The 12,032-nt window shown below is 42.2% G+C and overlaps 1 protein-coding gene across 5 annotated transcripts in view; it reads right to left on the minus strand.

Moving 5' to 3' along the window:
- The window catches only part of abr (ABR activator of RhoGEF and GTPase), a 126,147-nt gene that overhangs the window by 11,740 nt on the left and 102,375 nt on the right, over positions 1 to 12,032 (minus strand). Inside the window, exon 1 of one of the 5 annotated variants that reach the window (XM_018691426.2) lies at positions 3,745 to 4,386. The exons of the other annotated variants lie outside the window; for them this stretch is intronic. Coding sequence (XP_018546942.1) covers positions 3,745 to 3,930 — 186 coding nt within the window. The 5' untranslated portion in view covers positions 3,931 to 4,386. Of the gene's footprint in view, positions 1 to 3,744; positions 4,387 to 12,032 lie in introns of those variants that run through there. 5 annotated transcript variants of the gene reach the window in all.

Here is a 12,032-nt window from a genome sequence, read left to right on the forward strand (position 1 = left end):
CATTTGTGATCTTTGCCTCTAACAGCATGTACCATTTGTAAGCCATTAGATCATCTCTACGTATGTTTACTCAGTGGAGCCAACAAAATTTACTGTCACTGCAAAACAGGAAGTACAAAGTGTTTGTTTTGAAGCAGGTGCCAGCTCGATGATCAGAGGGGTCCCGCTTCAGCTCTGATTTAACATTCACCAAGTTTTGATTACTAAGTTGGAGTGTGTCACTGAGCTGAAAAATGTCATTTCCTCCTGGTTTGGTTATTTCAGCTCAGAAAAGTTTCAGAAAACAGCTAAAAAACCTACTGAAATAAACCAGCAGAACAACTCAGAAACTGATCGTCCTTCAATATTCCAGATACATTTTTTGAATTCTCTCTGCTCATGTGGTAACTATGAGTCATCCTCTTTATGTAGAACTGCACGCTCTCACAACTTTCCGGTCATTATCTAAGCCCAGACCACTGTTAAAGCATGTGATGAACATACCAAGAACCCACATCTCCTAACTCTCAGTGCCTAATTAGGTGATTAATACCTTGTTGTCACCCTATGGAGATTAAAGCCACCCTGTATACGGCCTGCTGCAGGACCAGAAGCGAGGGGGTCATTGTGGGTATCAACCTGCGAATGCTTTACAGACCTGCCTCGTCTCTCCTGGAGCTCATTAACCAATCGCAGATCCTGCATGCTGGGGATGGATTGGGGCCAATAAAAGGCTATGCCCTCCGGTGGGGACAGACGGAGATTTATGTGGCCTATATAAAAGGCCATTAGGGGACTGCCTGGCATTTTAGGCACGCAGGAGGGATGAAACCCTAATATCTCATCTGCACTAATCAACATACTCAAATGGAAAAGCATAATTTCATATGTGGGCTAAAATGCAGCGGGGGCGAGAGGTGGGATGAGCGAGGCAGAGGGCGGATAATAATGGTTGGATCTGATTCTCTTTCACGGCTAAGCCAGCACGACAGCTCCATTGTTCTCCCTGCTAAGCTGACTGAAAGTCCACAAAGAAAATAAAACCAAACGTGCCCAGCAAACAATTCATCAGCCAAAATAAGTCCAAATGTGATGGTTAAACACACAGCCTGGTAACAGCTTAATCATCATTTGTTCTTTTGCTGGGACACATATAATATATTATGTCTGGTTCTGGGCCAATTAGTGTTTCCAGCCAACCTCTCATCTCATCACACTGTGTCTTAATTAGGTGCCGCTTTAGGCTGAAGGAGTAAAGACTATTCCCCGGTGTGCTTCAAGTCCTGCATCCTTTAACATCCACATTCCTCTAAACACCCTGTGAATAACAACATGCATGGCACAGATACATACAAACAAAAAACAACAATATGCCCTCAAGTCTGCTTTCCCCGCAGCCTTCAGTAATTCTTGAAAATAACACTCAAAGTCGCTGTATAACAGTTATTTGCATGTTTTAGAAAGCTAAACTGATTTATTTTCAAGACAATTTTAAGACAAATTTCTGAGTAAATTTCATCAATTTAAAAGGAAAAATAAAGATAGCAAAAACAATTCAGAAAAAGAATTATTTTTCTAAAAGTACATGTAATGAAAAAACTATGTATTAGCCCTGTCCTATCTTCAACATAAAAACAGGGCATTTTACAAAGACCTTTCAGACATCAGATTTTGATGTTTTGAAAATGAAGTCCTTCCTGACATGTTGTATTTCATTATCGCCTCCCCACCATCACACAGCATTCACCATCACATAGCTGACAGGATCAGAAGGCAGCTGAGCAAAGAAAAACTTCAACACAAGTTCACTCACAAAACCTGGCATTCAAAATGAATGAATGGATGAATGGGACTTCACAGAACGGGGATTTCTGAGCAGGGAGGTAGAATCACATGCAACTAACTACAGTGCTGCCAAATCTGGATAGCAACAAAATAAATACAGAAGCCTCCTTAGTCACGTTCTTTGACATTAAGACATGGGGATTTGTGCACAGAGAGGGGAGGAATTAATCAATACAGGACCTGCAGGTCAATCCCGTAAAGTCCGGGCTTAGTATGTAATTCCTGTTTTATCCCGCTCAGTATGACCAGTGGTCAGCCTTCCTCAGGCCTGTTGAATAATGGAAAGCACTGATGCAAAAGGTCAAGCCAACTCTCAACTTGGATTCTTTGTTCTGATCTGGGTTATTACGCACACACCTCAAAGTGCTGGCGAGGCACTCATGATTAAGATGAGGAGGACTGATGAATAAACAAGCAAAAATACAGTGAATTAAGACAGAGAAATACATCTAGGGCTCACATCTTCACACATTAGTCTTAGTTGTGTGTGCAAAGCTATGCATAGAACCAGAGCAGGCTCACGTGCTTCCACCTTCCACATTTAAAAAGCATCTGGAGAAAAAAGAAGGTGCCTCTTTTCCTGCTCCCACACATGAGTCACTATCCAGAACCTGCATTTAAACTATGCCACACCAAACCTGTGTATGTGCATGTGTGTGTGTGTGTGTGTGTGTGCGTGCCCGCCCATTTTTGGGTAACAGATCCCCCAACACAAGAGGTCATTCAGTCCAACCTCAACATTTTCACCAAATCACAATAATTGCCCTTTCTGAATGAACCTCAATCCTATAATAGCACACACCATGACTGCTTTGTTTTCCATCTAATTTTGATCAAAAATTCGAGTGAATTAGAAAAAAATCATGCACACACAATGAAATGTCAATAGTTTATGAGTAACAAAACACTGTGGGGGAAACTGCTGGTAATTGGCTAAATACTGCAAAAATGTCGAAGTTTAACCCCAGCTTTTACCTTTGCTATAGTAACTGCATAAAAAAATCCCTGATGTAAACATGCCAGACACATGTTTCAGGAGCTATTTGAGATAATGTGACAGTTAATTAGTGGAGGTAAAAAATATCTGAGCTTGAAAATGCCAAAAGGGCATTGGATCAGTTCAATGCCTAAAAATGAACAGCAGAGGGAGCTGGTCTGATACTGAAACACGACCATAACCAACAGGATTTTATTTGGAAATACTGTGTACTCATCACAGGGAGCTTTAAATGAAAACCAACAAAGGCTGGTGGATGTAGAGAGTGACAGGAGCGACAGCAGGGAGGAGGAAGTGATTATCCCACAAATAAACACACAGAGGTTTCTAAAGTGATGGTGATTTTCACCTCTTGAAAAATTGTACAGTCTAGCATCCTGGGAATTAAGACGTCTTCTTAATCTGTGTTATTTATCAAAACATTAACATCAGGATGTATCTGCTTGTGGTGGAGGATCGATCCTTGACAGATATTTTTATCTGAAGAATAAAACCACTTTTAAGCTTATCTTTACAGTAAGTAACATCAAATAAATATGAGGTATTTAAGTTTAAGATTATTTAAGAAGAACAAAAGCATAAATGAAAGTTTCTCTATTTTTGTATGTACTATGGCAGGTGTTACCGCAGGTCACAGGTTAGCCACTTTCCGATTTAGCACCACATCACTGCCTCTACCGCAGTCAATAAACCCATCAGATAAGAACAATAGTCAACTCTGCGCTGAAAGAAAGACACCCAGGGAGAGAGCGCACGCACATGGAGAGGAATACACTGAGAATAAAAGACACACAGAGCAAACAGATGGAAGTGACACAGTGACAAACAGGAGAGAGCAAATGCAAAGGGTCAGAAGATAAAAGAGAGGAAACACAGCTTGTGCATGTATGTGACGTGTGTGTGTGCATATGTCAGCCAGAGACCTTTTGTCTGAGCAGCTTGCTGCGGACGCGGCCCCATAGCTTGGCCCCGGTGTTGGTGTGCCTCTTGAGCACAGGGGTCTGCGGCTGGCTGGACAGATTGTGCTGGTTCTGGTCCACGCAGCAGTGCTGCTCCAGGCGCTCACACACCGAGTTCAAGTTTACATCCGACACCAGGATCTCCGTCATCCCAAAACCTCTGATTCTCCCCTTCCACCAAAACACAGGTGGAGGAAGTGCGCTGCTTACTGCGAGGTGTGTGTGTGTGTGGGGAGGGCAGGATGGGTCCCCACGTAACCTCTAACAGATCACCGGACCAGGCGCTGAAAAAAACGCTTGGGGGATTTCACCAACAAAAAAGGAAGGAAAAAAAGTCTCCCAGATGATTTTCAGTTCAAAAAAGGGACGAGTGATGAAAGGGAAGAGAACAAGGCGCTGCCATGGTTTCCTTGATAAACCTGATGATAATTCCACGTTGGTGCCTCTCTCTGTGAGCTCATTCCACAGTCAACTGCCAACATCTCCTCGCTGTGCAATCTGACTTCCACAACGGCAAACACAGATACAGAGCGCTAGAGCGAGGCAGAGAGAGAGAGAGAGAGAGAGAAGAGGGAGAGAGGGAGAGAGAGAAGAGGGAGGGAGATCGGGGAGTGAATGAGCTCCCGTTGTCACTGAGCGGCTGTGCTTCTCCAGATGTTGATGGACACACCTCCGAAGAGGGGAGGGAGGGGTGGAGGGAGTAATAAACAGTCTCAATGAGAAATGGGAAGGAGAGCAGAGAGAGGGAGAGTGAAAGAGGAATGGAGGAGGGAGCGTGCGGGTGGGGGCGGGGGTGTGGGGGGTGGACTGCTAAATTCTGTACTGTGTTTAGTTCAGGACTTTGACCCCTTTTCAACCTTTCCCAGAGCTGGTCAGCACACTCAGGAAGTGAGTAGAGAGAGGAATGTGATGGATGAAGAGGAGGCAGAAAAGGTGTGAAACTTTAAAGTGTGTGTGGGGGGGTAATGACTGATAAATATGAACGGCAGGCATATTTGCTTGCCAAAAACTTATCTCAGTAAAAATCTCACGAGCTTTAAAAGCCTCCGCATTGTCATATCATCTCAAAATGCGACACGTTTTTCCTTCTCTTTCAACCCTCCTCCTCCTCCTCTGTCTGTGTTATTGTGCCTTTCTCTGCAGATGACTTCTCCTCACCACAATCTTACAGTTCTCTGAGCTCCACCATTTCCCCTCTGTTCACTGTGAATTTGTGCGTGTGCATTTTTCCACTACAATGCTTTAACCCTTTTTTCACTAAGCCTGTTTGTTGACATTGGAAAGTCACTCAAAGACATCCACACATGTACGCCGCCTCGCACATCCTGGGAGACACGCAGAGCGAATCACCATCTTTATTCAACAGGACAGCCGGAGCTGGCTGCTCTTAAAAGGCGTATTCCCTCTGTATAATGGATCGATCGTGGGCTTGGGAGTCTGTGTATGCCTGTCAAACTCCATCTCCATCCACTGTGTCCTATCTCATTTGAATTAGGAAATATTCCGCTGGGGAAAGGTTACAGACACGACATTGCATTTTAAAACCTCCAGACCAGTAAGGCAGACTGCTGGGCTGAGTGGTAGTTATGATTCAGAGTTGGTGTGTACTGGCAGGTCGACTGATGCGTGCTGATTGTACAGTGATTCATAAAGGGGGTTCAGATAAGAAGAGAGGAGCATGTTACACAATTTCCTTGATCTACAGAAATGGTGGGACACAGCTGTGTTTACTAGGATGGGAAGTGAGATGCATAAATATGTAGTCCAAAATAAACAGCTCTTCTGCAAATTATCTCTCTCTACTAGGGAAAAGAATCAGATTTAATCCCTGTGGAAACATTTTTCAATATCTCTATCTACAAACACTGAGATCATAAAAGACACTGTTTGTACATTCTCTCTGCCGCTGAGCAGGGTTTTTTCGACGGGGGCGGGTAGTGGTGACGACCACTTGCCAAGAAATTCAACTATCATTGTGTTTACCATATAAGATGTTAGAATACGCCCTCTGAGCAGCACTATCTCTTCAGGGCAGTCTTGACGTTACAGCCATCGGAAAGTGATGAGACGGGCCGGCTGGGCCGAGGCTAGCTAGTTAGCATGCTAACTTCAGTCGAAAAAAAAAGAGGTGATAGAACTAGAAGCAGAACATTAGCGTAAATGAAAAAAAATGTGTACATATGCAGGCCGCTCTTGTCTATAAGCCGCAGGTGTCTACGTTGTAACATGAGATATTTACACATTTACGCTGCCGTCTCCAACATCTCACCATCGATTCACTGATGCCAAGCTTACATGCAGCAGCTCTATTTCCTTTTTCGACAGCCAGATCAATTGCCTTTAACTCAAAAGCTGCATCATATGCATTTCTTCGTGTGTTTTCCATGATGAGGGTGTGTGCATTAAGTGCAAAATGACTGATCTGAAGAATTTAGTGTGAGTGCGTTTGATCTAATTCCAACAGTTTCATTGGTCCACTGTGACCTGTTCTGTAATTTCACTGGTGTGATGTGACAAGACTAAATGTTTTTGCGGCATGAAGCTCGTTAGCCCGTAAAAATCTATAAATTAGCCTCATCATCGTTTAAGCCGCAAGGTTCAAAGCGTGTGAAAAAAGTAGCGGCTTATATTCCAGAAATTACGGTAAGTTTGATGCTGAACTCACAAGGTTTCTTCTAGATTGATAAGTAACAGCTGTTAATACTAATGTTGGCTATGTAACAAAACTTACAAATAGTTCCTTTAAAGTCACTAAAATGACTGATTATTGATATTTTAGATGACTTCATATTTGTAAATCATAATTCCCCTCTACTACCAGTTACCAGCAGAGACAGCAAGTGTGTCATTTCCATGTAACCTCTGAACACACCCCTAAACAAAGTCATCATGAGGTGTCTCAGACAGTAGCAGAGAGTACGACACCATGATGCAAAAACATGTGGGTTCATGTGTGTTCTGTTGTGAAGATAAAATAGCCTTTATGTCTGACTTTGGGACGGATGACATAGGGGAACGGGGGCAGGGTGGGCTGATATGGAAGGGACCTCAGCCAACCCTCCCCACAGAGTATTTTTAACTCCAAGGGTTCGTAACTATGAGATATACACACTCCATGCGTCATGTCTTGGAAAGAATGTCTGGGAAAACCATGTTTTGCAAATGGGAGAAAAAGAAAACCACAGGGAGACAGGAGATATTTTTGGGCAAGATGAGAGAGAAAAGGGGAACAGAAATAGATGAGTATATGTTAACTGTTATATATGTGACTTGTTGTAACAGAGTCCTGCTGTCACAGCATCCATCAAAGAAACATATGCTGGGAAAAAAAGTCATATTCATCATCATTGCCTGAATGATTTCAAATGTTCCTTTCACTGTAGTCCTGAATAAGTCAATTTATTCTTTATGGGGATCCAACTTTTTCTCTCTGATACCTGAACTCAGTCTTGTATCTGCCAATACAAAGAACCAATCTCCTACCTCTGCTCTGTTTTTCTCAAATTCAGAGGCTGTATACCTCACTGTGTGGATTACTGCAGCACTAAAAACTGAGCTGGCAAAAAATTGGATGTACCTGACAGCAGAAACACTGAATTTTACAGTGACATGAACATTGAGATCTGTATTTAATGTTGATTAGTCACATTTAGATGATTCAACAGTAATGACAAACTCCTATTAAGATTTAAAAACCAAAGATGATGTCGTCTAATTCCTCCGTCTGTGTCATCGACAAAAAACACAAAATATTCAGTTTCCAAAACAAAAAACTCTTCACTTTCAAGGGACACTTTTTAAAGCTGTACATAACACGGTGTGTGTAATCTTAATTTTCTATAGACTTTAAAGTGGGACTACGTAACCTTTGAGAGAAGAAATAACACATTATTAATCTCCTAAATTCAAAACAGGAGTTTTACTGATGCAACCTTTCTTGGTCATGTAGAACAGGTAGCTGATGGTGGCCACTTTTAATTAATCTTAGCAAAATTTAGGTCAGTACTGCTGTATAACTGACACTAGTGATTGTGTTCACCGACCTGAGGTCCTCTGTCTCTGTCCTCCTCTTACACTTTGTTTTAGCATGAACCATTTTCTTGTAATATTCATTTGCGGCCATAGTTTCTGTTCAGCAAACGTCACACAGGCTTACTTTAAGGATGATGCTACTTTCTTCTTTCCAGTCATGCATAGCTCTAATTTTAACATTTCTCTGCACATGTATTCAAATGTTTTTGGCTGCTAGTTTCCCTTTTAACTGTCAAGAAAGCCTGAAAGTCGACAGATACAGACAGCTCCACTGACTCCACTGTTTCCTTCTGCATACTTTTCCATGCCTTTTTTTTCTGTACATCTATATTCACAATCATGAGCTTGCAACCAAGAAGGATGCTCAGGTGACAAACGCTCTCAGTTACACAGGGCACAGTTATTCTTTAGCGCAGAAGCAGCAGCTTTCAGGCCTCTATATGACAGGGTCAACCAGAGTCCAACACTTCACAACACATCACGTCAAAAAAATCATGGGGTGAACATGCATGCACGTATGCACGCCCCAGCACATACTGTATATTCATATATCCAGTGCTCCACTCTCTCTAGACTTAGTGAATAACTTATTTATGGCAATGAAACCATGCCTTCACACTATACATGCAGACATGTTAACCCAGAATACTTTGGGTTCACACAACTCCACACACAGGCTGCACACAGACCGCCACAGTTCACCAAAACCCAAATTTACTCCATACGTGACATTTAAATGCAAAAATAATAACAGGATAGCGATGTGCCATGATAATATTTGTCTGAATCTTGTTGGAGGCAAACTATTTCAGCTCCCTTTTTTAGTTGGTTGGATGGGTTTCTGCTGCATGTAAAAAGAGTGGAATAATAGCCCCCTTATTTTCCTAAAAGGCCCTCGCATAAATAAAAATGTACTGTAGAGATAAATTAACAGTGTGAGAGGATGAACTGCGTGGGGCCTTGAGCTTGGGAGACTTGGGAATGATAAAAAGAGGAAAGATGCAAAGGGGAGGAGGAGTGTGTTCAACAGGGAGATGAGATTAAGAGTTCTTGTGGGAATAAGAGCCTACATGAAAGAAAAGAGAGTAATTAGTAAAAATGGTAATCCTTGAGATGGTTTTTTTTTTTTTATCAGGTTCAGAGCTAAGCACTCATTGCTGTTGTGTTGGTGTGACAGTTGGCTTGCCTTTTCCCCCTTTTCTGTTTATTCAAGTTCAGTTTGCTCTGGCTGATACTTCTGTCTTCTTTTGGGTCGTACCAACTACCCAATCTTTCTTCCATTTCTATTCCAAGGAGCTCTTGCTGCTGGAAATCTGTCCACCAAAGGTCCAAAGAACAGCGTATTAACAACCCAACTCACAATCTATTTAATTTCAAATATGTAGATAAAACATGAAAAGGTGAGGGAACAGATGGTTCAGGACTGAGTGCCTATGCTCTGACATCAGGACCAGTCCTGGCTCTTAATTATAGATGGGCTGGGTGGCACAGCCCCTCGTAAAGCTGCTCCATATGACCAGACAGAAGGGGGGGTGGGGGTGTTGAACCAAGTCCTGGTTTCCACTCCAAACTCCATCTGGGAATATGGCCACTCCCTGAAAAGCAGCATGATTCTGTTGATTCTGCGATTCTCCAGCCTCTGCTCCTGCAAGCTTCAGCACTGCTCTGCCAATCACAGAGACCTTTGAGATCCGGAGATAAATTAATGATCAATTTAATGACTACGGCGCTCTGACATGAATATGGAGCAGCTTTGAATCCATGCCTGGCTAATGAATATGGGATGGTCCTGACACTCTGTAATGAAGTCAGTCCAGAGTCAGGTGTTTGCCATGTAACAAGACAGTACAGTGAATATCTTGGGAGCATTATTCAGCTGCTGAAAACATCTGCCCGTAAATGTTTTGTGGTTGACCTTCACCGTATTCCCCCTTTGTGTGAAACAAACCTTGTGTGTGATACAATTTTGCCATAAATTACATCCTAAGTCATAGCTGGAATATATAACATCAACTCCAGATTTTTCAATAGGAAGCTGAATTGTGTCTCTGCTCACAGTAAAAAGGTCCTAGGCTCAAATCCAGCTGGGGCCTCTCACTGTGCATGTTCTATCTTGTCCTGCCTAACTTGTGGAAAATGTATGGAGGCCTGGTATTTTTTATTGTTAAATGGAAAAAATATTTTGGAAATAAGAATTTTTGCTTTTTCTTTTTTACCAAGAGAAGATAGATACCATGTCTGAGCTTTAACTATAAAGCTAGAACCAGGAGTTGGTTAGCTTAATTTAGCATAAAGACTCACTTCAGAGTTCAAAAAGTGCTAACCGGTACCTCTAAAAGTCAATAATTATAACCTAGTGGGGAGTCCAGAACCTCCAGAGAGAAACAGTTTAAACATGCAATTCTTGATTAAAAAAAACAAACAAAAAACACAACATATCATTTTTACATTTTGGTGCACAGATTGACCAAATAAAATTATACATATTAAAGAGCTTTAGAAATGCTGGTAGGAGGACATTTGAGTATGTCCCTCTGTTCCCTGTTTTTATGCTAAGCTAAGCTAACTGACTCCTAATTCTAGCATCACATGGACATGAGAGTGGTACTGATCATCTCATCTACTGTAACCTTCAGCAAATGAATAGATAATCATTATATCATATCATAAAATACAATATCACACAGTACATAACACACATACTTCCCAAAAATGTCAAACTATTTCTTTACAACTGAATATTTGAGGGATTCTTCTGTAAATTTACACAGCTAGCAGAAAGAACAAGTATTATCTCCACCACAACACTAATTGGATACCTTGTATTTTGACAGTCATGGTGAACATGCGGTTTGTTGTCTGCATGCACTTACAGCAGAAGCAGGATTCACATTTTCATTCACAGGTTTAGAACTGCAGCCCCAACTCATGCTACACAGTCTAACACAGAAATTAAAAAAGGTGACGCGGCGGCAGGCTTATTTAACTTACTCATCAAAAATGACGTGATGAAGTGTTTTTCATCATATGTGCTCTGCAATCGGCTGCCACGACGGGCTGGGTGACACTGATAGCCGCAAACCATGTTGTGAGCGGATAATTCAATCAGATTTAATGTGAAAGGTCTCTGTAAGTATGTCTACAGGATGACCCACTCTGCCTCTTTGATCTTTCCTGCTGCCTTCTCTAATGCTTAGGCAGGATGAAGAGCAGACAGAGTAAAGAATGAGGTGTGTGTGTGTGTGTGTGTGGGGTGGGGGGGTGAGCATTTGAGGGAGGGTCCTTCAGGGTACTGTGTGAGTGCTAAGATGGGAGTGCAGAGGCGGGAGGGGGGGGGGTTGGCAGGGTGGGAAATCACAGCCTTAGGGTGCGCTACAGATTATTCCTGTTTCTCTTTCATCTGAGCCGATGGGGGGCATCTTCCTCCGATTAACCGCTCCATCACTTATTAAGCACTTTGGAACAAAAGTGGTGATGGAGAGTGAGGAAGGAGGAAAAGAGAAAGACACAGCAGAGGGTTTCATTAGCATGTAGCCCCAGTCTGTTGTGTGTTGTTGGGTGTGGTTGGGATGAGAGCAGGAGCGAGTTTATGTATCCTCTCAGAGACAGGGAGTGGGTGGAAAAACAAAGCATTCAGGATATGAAAAGCTAAGAATAGACCCAGATATTTAAAACCCTGAAATTCACTTACAGGTAAATGTAGCCACAACTCAGCAGAAAAACCTTTTAGAACCAGTGTTTTTTTGCCACAGTGTATTTTGGAGTCTGATCAGTACATTTGGATGCAGGCAAGGACAGAGAGCGAGAGAGAGGCAGATAAACTGAGCAAGGGGAAACAAAGCACAAAAAGAGGTTGAGAAGCAGACTGATGCAACAGCAAATGGTGAAGCAGTAACGCTGCAGGTTCTGCATGACAAACTTCCAACCAAACATCGAGGTCACACTCTGTATACATGATGGTCCTCGCATCTTTAGTGATTCATAGTTACACTTAATTTGCTATAACTGCTAATTGTCATGTTTGTTGCTCCCCCCTCTGATTTAGTCTGTCTGTTTTCATAATTCTTCATTATGATTTGATTAGCATTTAAATTACTCTGATGTCTATCCGCACAGAGGAGCGAGACAGCTGATGCTCTGTATTCACTTAAAGCAGAATCAGAACTCAGTAGGCACTGATAATGTAAATCACGAGTAACGCTAAAAAAGTCAGCCTAACA

Source organism: Lates calcarifer, linkage group LG20, assembly GCF_001640805.2.
Source record: "Lates calcarifer isolate ASB-BC8 linkage group LG20, TLL_Latcal_v3, whole genome shotgun sequence".
NCBI classification, from domain to species: Eukaryota; Metazoa; Chordata; class Actinopteri; family Centropomidae; genus Lates; species Lates calcarifer.